This window comes from Medicago truncatula, chromosome 1, assembly GCF_003473485.1.
Source record: "Medicago truncatula cultivar Jemalong A17 chromosome 1, MtrunA17r5.0-ANR, whole genome shotgun sequence".
Taxonomy (NCBI): domain Eukaryota; kingdom Viridiplantae; phylum Streptophyta; class Magnoliopsida; order Fabales; family Fabaceae; genus Medicago; species Medicago truncatula.
In genome coordinates, this window is record NC_053042.1 from 38700322 (window position 1) to 38721777 (window position 21456).

At 32.6% G+C, this 21456-nt stretch overlaps 2 protein-coding genes across 2 annotated transcripts; one reads left to right on the top strand and one right to left on the bottom strand.

Moving 5' to 3' along the window:
• Positions 1-6576: 6576 nt before the first annotated feature.
• On the top strand, positions 6577-11484 carry LOC25484570 (probable lysophospholipase BODYGUARD 3). Its single transcript, XM_013613418.3, has 4 exons — positions 6577-7610; positions 8212-8540; positions 8636-8838; positions 10922-11484. Exons 1-4 carry the CDS (start codon positions 6986-6988, stop codon positions 11247-11249), a joined length of 1485 nt encoding a protein of 494 aa, XP_013468872.1. The 5' UTR covers positions 6577-6985; the 3' UTR covers positions 11250-11484.
• Positions 11485-12911: 1427 nt separating this feature from the next.
• Positions 12912-20581, bottom strand: LOC25484571 (uncharacterized). Its single transcript, XM_013613419.3, has 8 exons — positions 19279-20581; positions 18257-18624; positions 16227-17306; positions 15961-16113; positions 15462-15816; positions 14971-15041; positions 14740-14862; positions 12912-13593 (listed from the first exon to the last, which is right to left on the bottom strand). The coding sequence occupies exons 1-8, from the start codon at positions 20312-20314 to the stop codon at positions 13249-13251; spliced, it is 3531 nt and encodes a 1176-aa protein (XP_013468873.1). The 5' UTR covers positions 20315-20581; the 3' UTR covers positions 12912-13248.
• Positions 20582-21456: the final 875 nt, after the last annotated feature.

A 21456-nucleotide genomic window follows, 5' to 3' on the forward strand; every position in this document is an offset into this window, starting at 1 on the left:
ATAACGTTTTGATGTCATACTACTAACTTAACTATTCTAAGTTAACAACTTGAGAATCAATTTTAAGTTACAGGTTTTATTTTTAAAATGTCATAATTCAAACCCCCTTCCTTGTGACTAATGTATCTACTTCAAAGAGGGGCAAATTTTGGCCTAAATAAAAACAAAAACTAGAAAAACCTTTAGGAAAAACAACACGTTTGATGATTGTTTAATAAAGTATTAGTTGTCTCTGTTACTCAGTTGGTTTGGACATTGTATAATATATGCGGGGATTGAGGTTTAAACCTTATACACCTCACTTCTTCACATTTAATATGTATGAGCTCCAGCCATTAGAGTATTTGATAAAAAATATATCAGTTGAAGACGTATGTACACATCATTTAATATATAATATTTTAAGTAATTATTATTTAATAGTCGTATAATCTCTTCGTTAAGAAGAAAAATAAAAACAATAAAAAATATATAGGCATCTGTTTGTTTCAAAAGTTTTTTTCAAAAAAAAAACCTTTTTTTTTCATATTTAAGTGTTTGTTTAAGATATTTAGAAAATTCAATTTATCAAAAAAATCTATTTTGATCCTAAAATGAAAAGCTATTATGATTAGCTTTTCTCAAAATTCATTTTTTTTTCTAAAAAAAACAAGGAGGTAACACATGTACAGGTTAAAACTCATTTTTTAAAAGAAAAATAGAGTTTTATGGTGGTAATAGACAAATAAAAATAACTTCAGATTTTTTTAAAAATCTCTAAAAAAAAACCTCTAGATTTCTTTTTACACAAAATCTATTTTTTTTTAAAAAGCTGAAATAAACGCACTCATAATCTCTCGAACTATGCATCTGAAAAATATTTACCGAATAGATCAAACTAATTACTCTATAGCTCATTTGGTTACTATGTGTGTGGATGGTTTGGAATGAACGCAACAACAGACTTTTTAATAATATTCAAACATCCATTGAAGGTTTATCAGAAAAAGTAAAATTACATTCTTTATGGTGGCTAAAAGTTAGTAAAGCCACATTTGTGTACGGTTATCAAAGGTGGTGGTTGGACCCTATGCTTTGTTTGGGTATCGACGCACCCGATTTATTGTAATTACTACATTTGTTTGACTCTTTCAGGACTGACTTCTTAGTACATCTTGTATTTAGGAGGCTTCACCGCTTTGTTAATATATATCATTTTTGTTTCTTAAAAAAAAACCTAATTATTCTATAATATTACATTTCATATTCATTTATTTCAATATTTCAAGGACATATGTTGAGCCTTTTTGAGAATGCATGTGATGGTAGCACTAAACGACACTATCTACAAAAAAACTTCTCATAAAGATAAGCTAGAACGCAAATTCAATGGGTTCCACAAACGCTATCAGAATTTATGTAAATCGTATTACAAACAGAATTGTTTTGATTTTATGTCGTTCAAATATATTCCAGATTCAACGTCTGAAAATATATTACTTAGTAATTTATTATAGGTATATATTAGAACACATTCATTAGTTTTTACGTGGAAGTGTTTTAGCAAGCTACATCTTAACTACTTTTTAGTCATCGGTTGCTAAAATATTAGTTATTAACATGCTCTCACTTTTATAGCAACATACACCTCAATATGTATTTATCAACTTTTTAGTGATAATTTGCTAAAACACTCCCACGTAAAAACTAATGAATGTGTTCTAACAAATCCCTTATTATATACACGTTTAGTGTTTGTAACAAATTTTTTGTTATTGTTCACTTACGTATTTTCAAATAAATGTTCATTGACCATGCTTACACAAACAATGTGATATATTTTATAGATGTGATTGAGAAGAAAAACATGGAAACCGAAAAGAACATGATAAAGAAGAAGCTTGTGGATCTTACTCTTGAGGATTTGGAGTAAGTTCTCTTTGTAAATCAAATTCAGAATTTCATTTAAATTTTTCATGTTATTGCCCTTGCGATTCTCACAATAACCTCTGTGTGATCCAACTTGGAAAATCAAAGAAGTATTTTGGTGCGTAGATACAACTTGTATTTATTTTTTTTATATTCTTGTTATCTATTATACTTTTTTTAATATACTCATGTGCAATGAGAGTATCTAATGCTTCTTATGGTATAAAACCCATTCTCAATAGTAATTTGCCTAAAGATTATAAGATTAAGTAAGTAATTTTCAAACTATTTATATGAGAAATGCTTATTTAATATGGATGGATTTTAAAGTAATCATTTACTCTAATATTTTTTATGGTCTTTTTTATAACAGACAAATATATCAATAAAAATTTATGTATTTAATTTATATTGAAAATTATTTTATCAAATACATTAATTTTTGTTGATATATCTAATGCGTATATATAGAAGTATTATATAAATACATCAATTTTTGTTGATGTTTCTAGTGCGTGTGTATATTGCAGTGTTATATAATTGGTTGATTTCGTAGGTATCAAAGACCAACCAAATTTATAATCAACATGTGTTTGTCGATTGCCGCTAGTATATGCATGTGGACATAATTTGCTTTTCATGTGTTCTTCTTTTCCTAATTTCTTTTTTTTTAAAAAGACATGTGTTCTTCCCTTTCGCAAATCAAATTATTACTACCATCATTAAGTTGTGATAGTGTAGCTTATGACAACACAATGAATGTCCTCGAATTATTTGTATTTGCATTTAATCTTAATAATTTCATTTGAAATACGTTATTCATTAATTGATGCTGATAAGGGAGATCAGAGAGATAGCAGCCATGCGGGAAAAATATCAATATCAATATTCATGCCATGATTCTTGAAAGAATAGGCATTTTGGTCATATAACAACATAAGTTAAAGGAGAGTCACTTTGGTCTCCGAATATGTAATGGTTAATCACAATAGTCCTTCAATGTATCAAAATTTTAAAATATCACTGATTGTGCATTCTGTTAGTCAAAATAGTCTTTGACGTTAAAATAATCTCTTAATGCTCACAATAACTTTTTTCATATAGGAACCGAAATGACAATAAGTAAGTACTTATAAGTACTGATATGACAATAAATAAGTATATTGAATGACTAATATGACAATATTAACGAAACATTTTAACATCAAAGACTATTTTAAAATTTTGATACATTGAGACACTATTACACATTCAGGAACCAAAGTGACTATTACCCCATTACTCATTTAATATGATTCTTGAAAGAATCATATTAAACATCATTAAAGAATCATATTTGGATTCAACTGATTAAACCTCTAAATCTTTTCTAATAGTTTCTCTTATAGTTTTTCTAGGTCTTCCTTTATTTTTTCTAACCTTACTCTCCTCCATCTAATCTACTTTTCTTACTAGAGCATCTATCGGTCTTCTCTTTACATGTCCAAACCAAAGAAGCCTATTTTCTACCATCTTTACTTCTATATGCGCTACCCCAACTCTCTACATAATAGTCATTTCTAATCTTATATCGTCTAGTCTTACCACTCATCCAACACAACATCCTCATCTCAGTTACACTTATTTGTTTTTCGTGTTGGTTCTTAACCGAACAACACTCTGTACCATACAACATCGTTGATCTGACTGTTGTCCAATATAATTTTCCTTTCAATTTAAGCAGTACTTTCTTATCACATAAAACACATGAGGCTCTTCTCCATTTCAACCATTCAACTTGAATACAATGATTTACATATGCTTCTATTTCTCCGTCATTTTGTACTATGGACCCAAGATATTTAAACCTTGTAACTTAGGGTATGATATGATCTCCCACTTTCACCTCCATCATGGGACCACTTCTTCTTTTGATGAAGTTACATTCCATATACTTTGTCTTAGTTCTACTTAGTCGAAAGTCATAGGCTTCTAAGGCTTGTCTCTAAGTCTCTAACCTCCCATTCAATTCCTCTCTCGACTCTCCAAGCAAGACTGCATAAATCTTGATGCTAACTCTTGGATGTGTTATGTAAGAACATCCAAAACTAAAGTAAAAAAGTAAGGTCTTAAGATTGATCCTTGTGCAAGCCTATTGTTATTGGAAAATCATTGGTAACCTCATCTTGAGTCCTCACACTAGTGGAGGCCCCCTCATACATATCTTGGATAGATCGAATATAAGCAATCCTAACCTCTTTCTTCTCTAGGACTTTCCACAAAATCTCTTTAGACACTATATCATACACATTCTTCAAATCAATGAAAACTAAGTGCGAGTCATTTTTATATGTCCGATATCTCTCCATCGTACGTCGAAGTAGGTAGATCGCTTCTATAATCGACCTCCCTAACATAAAATCAAATTGAATATTGATAACTCAAGTCTCTTTCCTTGGTCTTCTCTCAATCATCCTTTCCCATAACTTCATATATGATATATCACAATGTAATTAATTATTGAGATATAACAAAGCGACATCATGTTAAAATACGATTGAAAAGACTACATTTTTTTTTATAATTTCAGTTTATAGTCGTCATTATTTAGCTTCTTTCATTAATGTTTTCCATTCAATTCAAGGCAAATATAATGATCATATTAAAAAATAATACAAAATTCAAAGTTTGATCATAGTAGTAAATTTTTTGTCCAAAAAAAAAAAATTGATACATTCAACATATAACCTTAGTACACATACGAACAGTGAAGTAATCTTTCAATAACGGGTCAAATAATATCTGACTGCACTAGAACTTGGACTACATACATACAATAAGCTATGACAAAGTTTGGTCTCATCAATATTTTTCAAATCCATCTAATATGCCATTAATGTTAAAATTGTCACTAATCACCTTAATTTGAATGTTTCTAGACTTTAGTTGCTCAATCACTTTAATTTGAATGTGTCTAGACTCCAGTTGCTCAAACAATAGATATCAACTTTGTCGACTTCAAAGGTCTTAATATTTCTGGGGCTGCTTCCTATCGTATTAATTTCAGGTAACAGCAGCCATATTAATAATATTGCTATCTAAATATTAATCATAACAAACTTATTCAACTAAACCATGCGCGTGAATGACCATTTTTCTCTATTCCAAAAGACTTATCGGGGCATTTTAGTCTTAGCAAAGTTTATATGAATACACATACTATATTTGTTCAAAAAAAAAAACATACTATATCGATGAAAATTAAGAGGACTCAAATTAGTAACATCGGCAACATTGTTTTATTGCTCCATAAGTTTTATCACACATCTATGTTACAAAACTAATTATTAGATTATTTCTATACATTAAAGCCATTGAGATATACATTAAATAAAGGTGTAATAATCTTTTGTAAAGTAAATCAATCAAAAAGAATGTTATTGGAATGGGATCAAAAAGAATGGGTTAAAAACATTTAAAATAGTAAGACTTTTTATCAATACCAGTGGTATGTACGACTAGAATTTCAACTTTATAAAATTTTATATTCCACGTAAACAAATAAATGTAATTATGTGGGACATGATTATTCTTTGATACATTAAAGTCCCGCAACTAAGTCGGACAGAGTCTTGAAAACATTGGCATTGAGAAACAAATGAAAACGGTGGTAAATTGGGGCCTTGTTATAGGCATGGAGCTCATGTGGCACAAACAGATTGCAATAAATACAAGAAAATATAGATGACACTCCTAATAAGCAAAATTTAAAATGATAATCATATTGATTATAATTAAACAAAATTTGATATATTTATAGGAATTTAAAACTTATTTAATTTTTTTTAAGAAGCTAAAAACTTATTTAATTCTTTGTGTGAGTTAAAATATCAATAAGATTGAGAAGTATGAACTTGTATATAGTATATATTTAACCATTCATTTTCTTTATAAATATAGAAGTTAAAATATCAATGAGAAGTTATAGTTAAGTTTATTGGGACATTGTGAATTTCAAACTTTAAATTTCTTTTTCATTCACTTTAAGAGTTGAATTTTGAACCACTAAACTACTTGACAAAAAATATCAACGAGAAGAACAATAACTAACCAATATAACTAATTACTTTCACATCTAATTAAAATGTTAGATCATCATTTCAGGGTTGACTTAAGCGTAAGGCTTCTAAAGTTCTTGTTTTAATAACCTATCAAAAAAACAATATTTCTATTAGATTTTTATAAACAAAAAAAAAATACAAAAAATGTCTCATGTATTAAAATTTGTTCTATATTTCACTTACTATTCAAAATTATTAGACCAGACTGGTTTTTAGAGTAAGTACGGTAGGACAGTCATAAACAAATTGTTAAGAATGTCCGATAAATTATGTTAAATTCTATTTTAACTGAAGGATATTTACAGGACACAGACACTAGTCATTATTAGTATTTTTTGATAAAAAAAGACACTACTCATTATTATATTCTCATTTAATAATTTTGTTTTGCTACAAAAATATTGTGCACACATTAATTAATGGGGTAGGGTGAGTTGTATAGTAAGACGGATGAAGTAAGATGGAAAATGGTGGCGATAATTTCGTATGGGCAAGAATGTGACTTGCTTCATACAAGTAGGAAAACTGTCCCATTTTTTTGTTATATATATGTGATGAATTCTTTACCCTAAGATATAGCTCATTAACAAATATTTTGGTATAAAGAAAAAGAAATATTAGCTTCTTCATTTCTCTTGATATAGGTTCAACAACCAACTACTTTCATTTCTTCTTGGCCAACAAATGCTGTTAAATGAAACAATCAATAACTTCCATTTAACTGTGTTCTCTCTCTCTCTTTCTTTCTGTTTTTGTGTTAAAGTTTCAATTTAAGAGAGCCAATACCACACGCTTTCATCACCCCCCCCTATTACTACTATAACCTTTAAACACAGTTTTCTCCAAACATCCTTATTTTCTTGTTCCTTTACATTTTTGCATATTTTAGTAACATTGTTGATGATTTCTATATTCAAAACCCTATTTATTTAACATTTTTACACTATCATTATCATCATCATTAAAAAATTGTTTGTATGATTTTCTTTGCATGCAAAAGCAAAGAAAATATACAAGAAATGAGTAGTGGTGTAATGGGAAAAAGTAGATCCGTTTTAACAATGAGTGGAAGATTTGTGAATGAAGCTATAAGTTTCATAGTGTTTTGTTTTCTTGACCTAGTTGATTTTCTTCTATGTTTTCTCTTCAAATCGGTGGATATGTTAGTTGAATCTGAATGGAGACCATGTTATTGTTCATCTTCGGCAGCAAAAGAAGCAATAACATGTAGTGGAAAAATCTTGGTTTCGGAACAAGGAGGTGAATCCAAAATAGTTTCACTTAGTTCAACAAAGTTACATTTGGAAGATATTTCCGACACACTTTATTCTCGTCCTAGTTTGGTGTCTGAGGTTTCGAGGTTAACTATGAATGAGTTAAAAAGGTTTAAGTTGGAAGATCCTGTTCTTCATCAGTCTAAGAGATCACGTTGTTCTAGTAGTTTTACAGTGAATACAACTATTGTTGAAATGCTTCAAGGTAAAATTGGAAAACAAGATGTTCAACATAGATGGTCTGATTGTGATTGTAAAGAATGTATTTCTTGGAATGATCCTTCTAGTAAATCCATTCTCTATGTTAAATCTCAATACCCCACCTCAGGTATAATTTTACATTTCACTACATTTGTTTTTTCTAAATCTTGATATTGCGGAGAATCACGGTCAAATACGACTACTGTAGTTGCAAACACGAAAAAAATTGAGTTCGTGATTTAGAATGTGGTGATGAAACTTTTTTTGATATCTTGATTAGAATCTTGTTTTTCTTTTGAAGTAGATGTTGAACAATATACAAATGAAAAGATTTATATGTTCAATGTCTAAGATTTTGTGTGAAAATGTAATGTCTGATCACACTTGTATCATTGCTCAAAGCATGATCTCAGAAACTTCCTTCATGACCCAACAAACTCTTGTTTCTTTTTTATATTTTTTTTATAGAAAAAAGTATTTAAATGATATATAACATTAACATAAATTATATTTTATGATGACATTTAATGAAAATATATTATTTTGCCACGTCACCTTATTTTTGCAGTATTGTAAAATTGATGTATGAGTGTATGACAGAAAAATAAAAATTTCTAGTTAGATGTCCGTGTAAAAGTTTATGTATTTCCATAAAATGTAAAGTAAAAATGTGACCAAACTCTTTGTTAATTAATGTGGAAAAATGACTTATACATTATGATGAACAGGTGAAGTTAAAGAAGATGTGTTGTTTATTCATGGATTCATTTCATCGTCACTATTTTGGACAGAAACATTGTTCCCAAATTTTTCAAGTGTAGCAAAATCAAGTTATCGGTTATTTGCAGTTGATTTGCTAGGTTTTGGAAAGAGTCCTAAGCCAAGTGAATCTTTGTACACATTAAGAGAACACTTAGATATGATTGAGAAATCTGTTTTGGAGGCCCACAAAGTTAAATCTTTCCACATTGTGGCCCATTCCTTGGGATCAATTTTAGCTCTAGCACTTGCAGCTAAATACCCTCAATATGTCAAGTCTATTACCCTCCTTGCTCCGGTAAGTCAAATAATTAATTTCCGTTTGTCACTGTATATATTATGCAATATTCGATTCTTGATCTTATGTTAATTTTTATTATTCTTGTGTTATAGCCTTACTATCCTGTACCTAAGGGTGAAGCACAAGCAACACAGTATGTGATGAGGCAAATTGCGCCGCGCCGCGTGTGGCCACCGATGGCGTTTGGATCGTCGTTGGTTTGTTGGTATGAGCACATAACTAGGATGATTTGTTTCCTCATTTGCAAGAACCATCGTTTGTGGATATTTCTCACCAAACTCATCACTCGAAACAGGTAAACTCGCGCACCTCATTTTTATTCTGTTTCTCTACATACATGTTTGGTATGACGGTGTACTTGTCAATATCACAGTAAACAAACTGTGATATTGACTCATCGTAATATCAAACATTCACCGTATATATATGTTTTATTTTTGCAACTTCTCAAGCAAGCAAGCAAACGTAATTATTTGATTCCTCACTCTTCCCTGTTTAGGTGTCCCTCTTTTGACCAACACATTTTTTTTCTTGGTATTTTATCAAGACCCTACATGTAACTGGATTTTTACATTTTTCTTGTTTTTGGTACAAAGATTTTTATAGTATTTTTTTAATCATGTAGACAGGGGGCTTTTTTTTATTACAATAAACAGGTGGCTTAATCTATCTAAAAATTTATTTGAGTACTAACTCAATCCTAATTTTTTAAGACTCCTATATTAATTTTGTAACATTTTAAAACTTCATAAAATATTAACTCGCACACATTCAGGAAGGAAAAAAAAAAAACCAATTCAATTTAGAAAATTTACATTTTTTTAGTTTCTCATAAAACTAAAATAAACATTTGAAATATTTGTCAGAAAAATAAATATACATTTGAACAAAATAAGTACATGTACTTTTTTTAGCTATATATTTATTGGTTCAGAATGGTTATTAGGTACGAACAAATGCAGTTTTCTTTGGTATAAGAATAAATGCAATCTGAATTCCTTCGTAGAACGTGAAAAACAGTACTAGTACAATTTATTCTTAAGATTTATTGGGAAAAAATAGGTGAAAAAATATACTACTAGTACTACCTCTCAAAACAAAAACTAGGATTATATGCCATATTTTAGACACAATAATGTAAGTTCAAAGAAAAATCGCAAATCCTTCTTCTTCTTCTTTTTTTTTTTTTTTACAATTTGATGGTCATTTTTAAGTGTTTTCTTATAAGTAACGTATTTGCCGGCCTACTTATAAAATTGAAAACTTTAATATTTTTAAAGAATAATTATTTAATTTAAAATATTTAAAGAGCGTTTAGTAAACTCGTTAATAAAACCCTTAAACATTTAATATTAAATGTATTTTTATGCTTTCTGTTTTTGGCAAAAAAATACTTTCTTAATATACATAGATCCAAATGCATGTGATCACAAAATATATCCTTCACACAAAAATAAATATATTTCCCCCAAAAATCAGTGGTGATAGATGCCACCATAAATCACAGTTGGATTTGGTTGAGTTGTTTTGAGCCAGTCTTTTTCATATGAGTATAAAAAAAAAATTGAATGCTGTCAAATTTTAATTCTCAAGTCACAACTCACAAGTCACGTCTTTCTCAATTCTTTTTAAGAAAGTAAGCACCACCACATGACATCGTTTTATTTTTCATATGATCAAATCATAGACCACATATTTTCATATTTCTATTTATATGATCATTTACGTATAAATAGAAATTGTTTGTTAGATTAGATGCATCTATTTTTTTTATTTTTTTTTGAGAGAAGATTAGATGCATCTATTTCTTAATTAGTCTTATACGTATACCTTATGTTATAAAAATATGTGTATACCTATATTTTAGAATACTCTTTGTACTCACGTTGTCTTGTTATACATAATTGTCATTCAAGTAATATCTGTTATATTAATTGAAATAGTTAAAAGTAGTAGTACTCTAGTATAGTTAGGTGAACTAACATGTTAAATGAGGGTATAATTAAAAGAAAATTAATAAATATTGTCTTTAATATCAAGTTTAACGGTACAAACTATAGTGGTGGTCCACATGAATTTTGTACTGTTTTTCTTTAATATTGTTTGACTAAGCTACATTAGGGGTACAACGCTGAGTTGCTGACATAATTTAATACTTGCACCCCTCCCAGCTTGGGTAGCCTAAGTCAAATGTGTCAGCAACTGAGGATAGTGGATGGAGTCAGATGATTTTAAAGTTGCATTCATTTTTCACCCTTTAATTTATTCTTGTATTGTTGGCCATAAATGAAATTCATTTCAAGTGTTGTGTTTAAGTGATGATGATAGAGACTTTTTATCTAATCTGAAGTTTCGTATTAAATATTTTGTTTCAATAGGGTCAGGACTTTCTTGCTTGAAGGATTCTTTAGTCACACCCATAATGCAGCGTGGCATACACTACATAACATAATATGTGGAACAGCTTCAAAAATTGGATCATATTTGGAAACAGTAAAAGAAAATCCAAATTGTAAAGTTACTATAATTCATGGTAAAAATGATGATGTTATTCCACTTGAGTGTAGCTATGAGGTACAAAAGAGAATTCCTCGAGCACAACTTAGAGTTGTTGATGGTAAAGATCATATAACCATTGTTGTTGGAAGACAGAAAGATTTTGCTAGAGAATTAGAGGAGATTTGGAGCTCTACCAATGACAATTAGAGAGAGAATTAAGCTGAAGATGTTTTGTGTCTAGAGCAGTTCTTCAACATATTTCTGTGTTAACTTTTGTTTATGTCAACTCAAGTGTTGTTTGTATCTTTTCTCATAAATTACATATCACTTGCTTACAAAAAAAATTAAGCAAAAAAAAAAAAAAAAAAGGAAGCACATATCACTTATTCATACTTTGGTTCACAAAATTAAATAAAATACCAAAGTGCAGTTATTGCACTATCTAATTGTCTCTCTTTTAATTGTCTCTAGAAGAAAAAAAATAGATACAACTCGATGAAAAAAGGAGAATGAGGGAAAAAAAGAGAATCCAATTTTAGTATATTTTGGTCACCGGCTGGTAGCAAAACAAAACAAAAAATATTGAGTAAACCACTAAATTGTTCCCTTGTAAGTCATTCCTAAATTAGTTCTTAACTTTATCAATATTTCAAACTAGTCTCTGTCTTTGTCAAAAGTTTCTCAATTTAGTCCTTTATCATGTGACAAAAACATAAAGACGTGACCTAATTCGAAAACTTTTGGCAATGATAGGGACTAATTTAAAATATTAATAGAGTTAGAAACTAATTTAAAAATAACTTACAAAAATAGGGACCAATTTGATGGTTTACTTTGAAAAAATATCAGTTGTTTTCAAAATTTAAGAGCATGTTACTATTCTTTTTTAATACTATATCATTATACTAATGAAGAGAAAAACTAAATGAGTGAGTGAGTCAAGGGAATGGTGGTATATTTAAATTTGATTATTATCAAAACTATTTGTAGAAAAATTTATAAGATTTAAAGAAAGGACATGTATATATGTCCAAACTAGACTTGGGATTTCATTTTCTGCGGCAAACAACATCGAAAAGGAAATCATTTTTCTTTTGAATGGAAAATGAATAATAATCGTTATCTTGATTTTTCTTTCGTTCGTCTAAAATTTGAACCCAGAATCTCTAACATTTAACATAAATTTAAATTTGATAAGATGACATTAAGTAGGTTTAAAATTTAAATATCTGTGTTTGGTTCAACTAAGAGGATGTGATGAATTTGAATAGAGAAGAGAAAGGTGAGATTTTAATATGGTGAATCAGGTGAGGTAGGTGAATAGAAACACCGACAAAAAAATTCTTGCATAAAATAGTAATAGCGGTGTCATTTATCACTGAAACTTATCTTCACAAAAAACAGTAATATTATGGCATATTTTCAGTCATGTATTCATGATATTTTTGTCAAAGCATTTCTAAATAAGTTGAATTTTCTCATTGGCCTAACATTGTGATGAAATGCTTTGCTTTTAAAATTTCCCCAAGACGGATTATTTTCTAAAAAAAAATAACAAGCATCACTTGAACTTGAACTTGATAATTCATAGACAGTATTGGTTCAGATCTCCAACCGTACATTATCATCATGATGATGGATGCCACTATTTCACTTGTTATGTTGTCAGCTTCCAATTCACTAGTTTCTTTTCTCTGTCGGGTATTATATTACACATGAACGGTTTGATTCTTAACTACTTTCTTAATTACTAATTATAAACCTCTGTTGTAGTTCATGTGACTTATCTATCACATCTTAATCATAAGTGACTTATCTATCACATCTTAATCGTTGATCAAATAAAAGCAACCGATCAGTGACATGTCCTTCGCACAGCTACCACAATTGTTTAGAAATGTTTATGATTCTACATTAGTAATCAAAGCCAATTGTACATTCTTTTTTTTTATCCCTAACTGAATCTTTGAATAACTTACAAGTTACAGATTCTACAAAATCTACACGGTTGTCTCATGCTTGAAAAGGATACACTATATACTATTGAAACTATGTACACTACTAATACAATGCTACATCATTAGTACCGCAGTGCATCTCCCCCACTTGACAGACTCAGACAGAAAATACTTTGTTCGACTTGAAGCCAAGAAGTGCAAATTACTGCAAGAATAAACCCAATTAGATATTTAGCCACCTGAAGAAATTAAGCACTCCCCGCCTCATCATCTGATGTACTTCCTGCTGGACCTATTCTGTCAACTTGAACTTCATCCTCACTGAACAAGCTCCCTTCGCTAGTATTGGAGAATGGACCGACATCCTCACCGGTTAGTGAGTCGCCTTTTTGCCTCCTCCTGACATCCTTTACTGCTCTTCCCTGAAGAGCCAGCCGCCTGCGTTTTCGAGCTTTACGCTTGCCTTTAGGGAACTCTTCTTTTTGCAACTCAAAGTTCTTCCCATCGGTCTCTTTTGCAGTTTTACCTTTGTCATATCCATTATCTTCAGATTCTTCAGCATCCAGCTTACTACGCCTTTTCCTAGTATTTGTCTGAAATATTGTGATTCATGTTCAGATTGAAACCTTTCAAGACTAAATAGAGTAGCAATGTAACAGAGTAGACAACAACAAAAAAGCAGACCACACTGCAAAGGAATGACCAAATGAAAAAAAGAAAGAGCTTCTACTAAATATATTACAACTGAATGGAATTACACGAGAATATTGTTACAAAGTACAAAGATATTCACTACCAGTAGCCCACAAACATCATCTATTCCTCTGTATTGGACTCTGGGGTTCCCCCACAATTTAGAAACCCACATATTTTCTTGCAGATAACAGCAATTATTTCACCGAACCTAGACCTGGTCAGTCTATGGGTCTTGAAGAATTGTAGGTTAACAAGGTTCACCTAGACTTAAGGTACCGAGTCCAATGATCTTAAAAGAGTCAAAAGAAGTTCAAATTCCAACTCATAGATAATAGGACAACAAAGATAGGAAAGGGTTGGATCCATAATGGATCTATTTAGAGGTTGTCTTACTTGCATTTACTAGAAACTGATTCCAGAATTCAATAATATTTGTAAATGTTGACAAGATATAGGTAACTTCCTATTTTTGTAGGGGTCTAGATATTCTCCCTGCGCTTTACTTCCCGTCTATTCTATAAGGGAGGAGCATGTATTCTATTTTTCTGCATCAATTTATAACTACAAATTATCTTTTCCGATCAAGTAAAGGCAATATGTCAGAACATATTCTCTGCAATGAATTTAAATCCTTTAATATGAAAGCAGATCTTCAAATTGGTTGGACTCGGAAACATACAAGCAGGTTACACATGGCAGACAATTACAGTTTAAGGTCATATAAATTGATGATTAAAATTCATGATTATCTTTAGATAGAAAACAAATCGGACACAAACATAAATTAAAAAAAAAGGCTAATTTCTTATGGCTAGAGAACGGTATAATATAACCAAAAAGCAATTCCTGGCTAAAGACAAATGATTTGTGGCAATCATGAAAAATGACAGGATTCTGCACCAAACTTGTTGCGATAATTTGGTTAGTCGCAAACAATAATCCAATCTTCCTTGAGTTGGTAGGTTTTTGAAAATGAAATCTTAATTATGATTCAGTAAACAATATACAAGCTCAAGCAGGATTATCAAATTACACATACGTACCTTTGGACCACGATCAACCAATCTTGCCCATTCATGTCGGTTCCTCAAACAATCAAGAACAGCTTGGGAGGGACTTGCATATGCATATCGCTCTCCGTTGTGTTTCCTTAAGTTGGGCCAGTGCTGTGACAATTAAAAAGAAATGAACATGTTCATGGCAACCTATTTCAACCTGTCGCAATAAAAAACAAAAGTAGGAACCTCAAAAACAGCATCGATAAAGAACCATACCGGTAGCACAGCACTACAGAGTTCTTCGTAAGTCATGCGCCTGCCCTTGCTCATTATCTCATTGATTAAGCCTGCACTTGAATACGTGTATATAGTAAGAAACTATCCACAAATTTCCCAATACATAGCACCAGTTATTTTTCTATTTATTTTGTGAGAGAAAATTTATAATAACACTCAGGTTTCAGTGTTTGCCTACCTACAAATTACAAGAGCTAACCATGCCCAAACCTAGATGCACATATGGCACAACCTATCAACTATAGAAAAGTAACTTTTTTATAAAAAAAAATCAAGTAGCACTCAAGGTATTGAAACTGAACCTGGAGCGTAAGGTTCATGCATGAATTTTAATAGCCGTGAGACTAAATAAATATTTTAAGTCAATGTTTTATTAACCAACAATAATCAATCCTATACTGAATGGTTTGAAAATAAAAATATAAACAAACACAAAAAGAGAAGTCAATGTATCCGTGAAAGGAAGCTACCAGGTAAGGTGTGATGAACTGGTCTTCCAGCAGTTGCTGTATCATCATCAGATATATTCCTCGGTGAGTTCCTCATTGATGACAAATTTCGATCCTCACAGGGGGAAGGTGAACCGCTGTTTGCAATGGCAGGGGTTGTGGAAACAACATTGTTTGTAATAGAGTTTGCAGCTGTCACACATGCACGGCCTCCTTCTTCCTTTACAGAAGCATCTTCCACATACGCTGTGTCTTGTTTTCTCTGATCAGATGATGATTGACCCTTCTCATTCTCTATCCGTTTAGCTTCATCTTCTGGTTCACGAGAACTGCTAAACCCGTCTCTAGTTGCATCCTTGTATTTTCTTTTAGATACCTGTGCATATGACAATATAGTAAGTCACCACTATTATGGAGATATATTGACCATCATTATCGTGAAAACTCGCAAAAACTCTAGAAATTGAATTCATATATGAAACCATGTGTATCATTTTTAGTTGATGGAACAAATTCCTACCAAATAGTTATCCTTTCCTCCAACCGATGCTCGCTTCATTAGCATGTTTGTAGCACTGGTACCTGTTTGTGGCAAGCTACCTGTTTGGCGTGCACGGGGTACCCGTGGTACACGAGGTGAACTATTCAGTTCTTGATGCAATAGCAAAGCTAGCTGCCAATAAATAAAACACAAAAATGAATTAAAAGAGGAAAAAAAAAACAAGGACATTCTATAGGAGAAACATTTTTCGAACTTAATAAGAAAACTAGAAGTCCTGTCCATACCTCTTCATCACTCAGCATTGAAGAATTTAATGTTGGAGAAGGATTCAATGATGGTGTGTGGTTCTGGTTCAACTTAGAGGAAGAATGGGTATTTGTTTGATTAAGCCTTTCTGCTTTCTGTGGCACTAAAGATGAAGTTTTATTCTGCCCTTGCAATCCTTTTTGATGGTGCATTGATGCATTAGTCTCGCTAGAACCAACGACACTTGGAGTCTGGTGACCCAAGGATGGTTTAGATAACGAACAATGAACAGAATCTCTCACGTCTGGATTTGCTTGCTTTGGAACAGAATTTTGCGTACTCTGGCTTGAATGTAAAGAGGATTTTGAAGAGGATCTTGGACGCTCTCTTACATACTTCCTTGGAATTTCATCCCTTGCTCCATCATTCGTACAACTTCCATTCTTTATGTGAATGTTATGGTCAGCTTTAGCTCCATGCTTTGTAAAAGGATTAGCAGTTTCAGTATCTTCACATTTGAAGTCCTGGCTTGGTGATTTGCAGTTTATGATTGATGAAGTTGGAGACGTCTTCCGGACAGAAGCTGGCATTTTACTTTGACATTCAAGTGCTTCGGATTTTGATAGATTTTTAGCAGAGTCGATACCATCTTTTGTTTCTGAGAATCCCTTTTGTGTTTCAAAGGAACCTTCAGATCCCTCGACTTCTTTTCCATGAGAAAAATTACCAGGTAGTTCATTGGTATGACTATCAGGGACTACTTCTGATGATATGCCAACATCACCCACCTTATTTTCACATAAAGGTAAAGTGAGAACTGCAGCATCATTCACTTTACCAATATCAGATGTGGGATCAGATGACTTTCCATTGTTTTTAAGATCGCTGATGGACGAAAAATGAAACTTTGAGTGCTTAAATTTGTCTTTGTCATCTTCTCTCTTCACCTTAACTTTGTATTGTCCAGAGCTTGGATGCTGGTTACAGTCAATATCTTGAGAAACTTGCTTTTCCATATGTTCTGGTGCAGAACCACGAGGATCTTCTGTCTGCGGACTCATAGGGCTTCTTACTACTAAAGTTTCATCCAAATTATTAGCTTCCAAGCAATCTCCGCCCTTGTTTGTAGAAGCAAGAAATGTCATCACAATATAGTGTGAGACGAAGTCTAAAGGCATAAAAGACAAGACAAAACATCCGTAAAGCTATGCATGATAAACCTAGTAAGAAAATATGCAAAAACCCTAGCAAAAAAACCTGAAAGCTCCCAAGCTGTAATTTAAAGTATCGCATATTTAGGCATGACTGCGAGCACCAAGTTTCAAAAAAGATGGATGGATGGAAGAAAGTTAAGGCTTGCAATTCTAGCATAGTATCTGATAAACAAAGTTTTCTTATGTTTTATTTTCAAATTCATTTACCAAACTTTTCCACATGTTTTCTCCGCGATTTAAGTCTAGACTAATCTCTAACACCAAAAAAGAGTATGGATTGTCGTATTTTAAAAACTAGAATTTGTTATCGACTGTTATTCTAGATAGATACAAGCACGACATTCATTTGTGCAATCTGCTCAAATTACTTAACATCCTAGCCACAATTAAAGCCCTGCGAGCCCTCTCTTAAACATCTGAAAATTCCACAACCTTCTTTAAATTATAGTTGAAGAAAAGGGTGTTGGGGTATAAGAGGAAAATTATGAATGCATGCTGCATAAAGCACAGACCTAACCATAAGTCTCGGTATATTAAAAGCTGTGGCCCTTAGTTGATTATCAATTTACAATCAGATACTGAGCACACTATATCATGCACAGTCTTAGGCTCTGAGCTCTAGATAGCAATTTCCTTCATAGTTGATTATAACGTGAAATAGAAGTGATCAGACAGTTGCAATAATACTAGAAAACTAACACAGCCAATATTATGCTTTACTTTATTAAATGTGTAGTAGGGCAGGCAATAAGTACAGGCAGCATATTACTAATTGACACATGCAGACATAATAAAGGATTTTAATTTATCCAAATTTTGAACAGTTTGATTGCAGAAATGTCAGTAATACATACCTTCTTTTTAGCTGAGGCATTTTCAAGATAAGTATGCTTCAGAACTGATGTAACGGCATCATCAGTCTTAGACGACATCTCGAGAACTTTATTGCCAGTCTTCTCTTCTGCTAATACATCTCCAGCAGAATGACTACGCCTTGTTTTCTTGGTATATAACGCTTCTGAAGACTCTTCGGTAGTTGTCAAGTTGTTATTCGATACCTCTATGGTGGTACCCACCGCAAAAGAGTCATTAGAAATATGATCTTGAACCACTGTGTCTTTTAAGTTTTTATTCTTTATGCTCCGAATGTCATCCTTGAAAACCTTCGGACCTCTGTCTCCATAAAATGCCAATTGTTTTGCATCACAGGTGGGTGTAAATGCTAGTGATCAAAATGAGAGGAAAAAGAGAAAGTCAACAAGCATGCATCAAGTTGCAAGACGTGGAATACTGCCAATTGTTGACGACATTCGCCCACAGGCACAATGAAACGAGATTAGAAAACTTGTCCATAGTAACTAGTAATAATTGTAATAGGAGGAAATCATGAAGACAGAGATCTCGACAGCAATATGGATTTCAAGGCAAAAATCAACCACTATACGAAAGATAATAACTTTACACATACAACCTAGCAATTAACATATTGATTAAATCACATTTTGTAATTGTGGTTTCATTAACTTAGTGGGATAGTTCTAAGATTAGTTTTGATTTGCTTCTAACTTCTACTAGCTTCTCAATTAAAACGCGTTTACTACTGAAAAAAGTTCTTCTGAGTTTATAAATCTTCATGGATAAATTAGATGAGAGTTTCTGAAAAAATTAAAATACAAAACCTAATTTCAACTTATACCAACATCTGTTAAAAAAATAAAACCCAATAATTATTGCATGATTATTTTAATATTTCTTCTCCTATAAGTTATATCTATTATCTAGTACAAGACTAACATTTCAGCAATTCTCCAAATTAAGAGCTACAAAATTTATATTAAAACCGCAGAAAAGAGAAAACAAAATCAAATCAAATAACCTGCTTTAGAAGAATGTGAAGTCCTCCTCTTGTGATCTACATCCTCTCTATCAGAAGTCTTCCTCTTGGGATGAACATCCTCTCTGTCAGAACTTCTTCTCTTGGGATCAACATCCTCTCTGTCAGAAGTCCTCTTCTTGATATCCACCTCCTCTCTATCAGAAGTTTTAACCCGCTTCTTCTTCCCACTCCGGTCTTTTGATAATTCATCCTTCCTACGCTTACTTGAATGAACAACAAACGGCCTAAGCAAATTCCTCTCCTTCTTAACCGCATTATGGACACGCGGCATATGATCCTTCCCTAACTTACCAGTTCCACTCTCCTTAAAACCCTTCTTACCCTGCCTCGATCCCGTATCAACCAAAGCCGTAACAGGCGACTTCGCCAACATATTATTAACCTCTTTCGACAATGACAAAAGCACCCCAGCCCCATTATCCTCGTTCTCTTGCAAACCCTTATCATTATTTTCATTCTCATTCTCATACCAAGAAGGAAACTCCCTATACTGAAAACTAAACTTCTTAGGAACATACCCAGTACATTTCCACAACTGCGGCCCAAAAATCGACGACACGGTCTTCCCCTCAAACAACTCAGGATCCCCACCAGGTATCCCCTGAACATGAACCCTCTCTTCCATAGGTATATCAGTCCAAAGCTTAAACGGCCTCCGCGAACACGATGCAACCCTAGAAGAAGCAATTCCATTACTCCTATTACCATTCCCCCTTCTCTCCAAAGGAATCGACTTTGTCGGAAGCTCCACAAGAAACTGCGCAACCTCAGTTTCCTCAATATTATTCTCCGCTCCGACACGATTGTTCTTCGCTTTACACTTGTCACAAGCGAACATGTCATCACCTTTAACGTAACGAGAACAACGCGTGTGAACCCATACGTCACATTCGTCGCACTTTACCATCTCTTCGCCGTCGTCAAAATTGACGCCGCATATACAGTCCACCGTCCATGAACCGTCGACCCATTCATCCGGTGGTGGATCCATCGGGCGATTCGATCGCCCCTTCATTCTTCCACCACCACCGCCGCGATCTGTTCTGTAAGCAATTGCTGCTAAACCCTAATTTACGAAATTTGGAGTTTAATTGAGAAATTTAGGGTTTGAGAAATTGAAGAAAGTGTACCTTATAGCAAGTAGAATATTCAGAAATTGTGTTGTGATGCGAAGGTTCAGAATTTTACCGATCGCGTGCATGTGTGTGAGTTTATCTATCTATCCATCGGAGAAGGTGAAGCTGAAAACACAAAACAAACTAGTGTGTTTTTCGGGTTATGTTGTTGAAATGGATTATTATATTTATTTCATTGGGTTGGGCTTTGGTATGTATAATGATGTTAACCCCACCCTTATTTCTCATTTCAACCCTCTTTGTTTCAATGGAGGAAATTTGACTGTGTTTTTAGGGTATAGAGGTTTTGAAGATTAAAAGTTGAATCGACTAATAAGATTTGTAAAGTAGTGATTATGGGTTTGTTGATGTTGGTCTTTCTTTGTGAATCTTTGTGGTTTGATTTTGGAGGCGGATGATAGAGTATGGTTCGACGATTTATAAAATCTGAGAAAGGGGAGGTGGAGAAGAAGAGCGGCAAATTTGGTCGACCTACATTTTTGGACACTTTGAAAACCCTAATTGTTTAGGTTAGATCTGGTTTGAATAAAATTTTATCGAGTTTGTGAAAATAACGGGCGAATTTGAAATGAGGATGATGTTGTGATGTCTTTCTCTGTTAGGGTTTAAACTTTTCATGGCTTTTAGGGTTTTTCTGGGTTTCTGCGTAAAATTGTTAGGGTTCTTTTATAGGCTTAGCCCTCGTGGCAATGATGTAGCCTTATTTATGTTTGAGAATTTGTTGGAGATTTATTGTGTTGTCGTATTTGTGTTTGGTCAAACTAGATTGTAAAGGTTGGTGTTTTATTAATTCGTATATGTCGTTGGTGTTGTTACGTATCTGGCGTAATGTTATAGGTATTACCTTTTATCCCAAAAAACGACATTTTAGAAACCAAAAAAATTACCATACATCTTATTTCATTCTTCGTTCCCTCTTCCTATTACCATATCGTTGTCCAACGACCCACAATTTTTGATGAGGTAGACTAATGGTGTGGGAAATGTAGGCACGGCGGTGGTTGTGGGGTCATAGGACAGA

Bases quoted from the DNA above. Each gene is read 5' to 3' on its own strand.
- LOC25484570 (XM_013613418.3), top strand. From the start codon at position 6,986: ATGATTTTCTTTGCATGCAAAAGCAAAGAAAATATACAAGAAATGAGT. The intron at 8,541-8,635 runs GTAAGTCAAATA...CTTGTGTTATAG, and splicing joins CTATTACCCTCCTTGCTCCG to CCTTACTATCCTGTACCTAA. The intron at 8,839-10,921 runs GTAAACTCGCGC...TTGTTTCAATAG, and splicing joins AAACTCATCACTCGAAACAG to GGTCAGGACTTTCTTGCTTG.
- LOC25484571 (XM_013613419.3), bottom strand. From the start codon at position 20,314: ATGAAGGGGCGATCGAATCGCCCGATGGATCCACCACCGGATGAATGG. The intron at 16,114-16,226 runs GTATGGACAGGA...ATTTATTGGCAG, and splicing joins CAATGCTGAGTGATGAAGAG to CTAGCTTTGCTATTGCATCA. The intron at 15,042-15,461 runs GTAGCTTCCTTT...ATTCAAGTGCAG, and splicing joins AGTTCATCACACCTTACCTG to GCTTAATCAATGAGATAATG.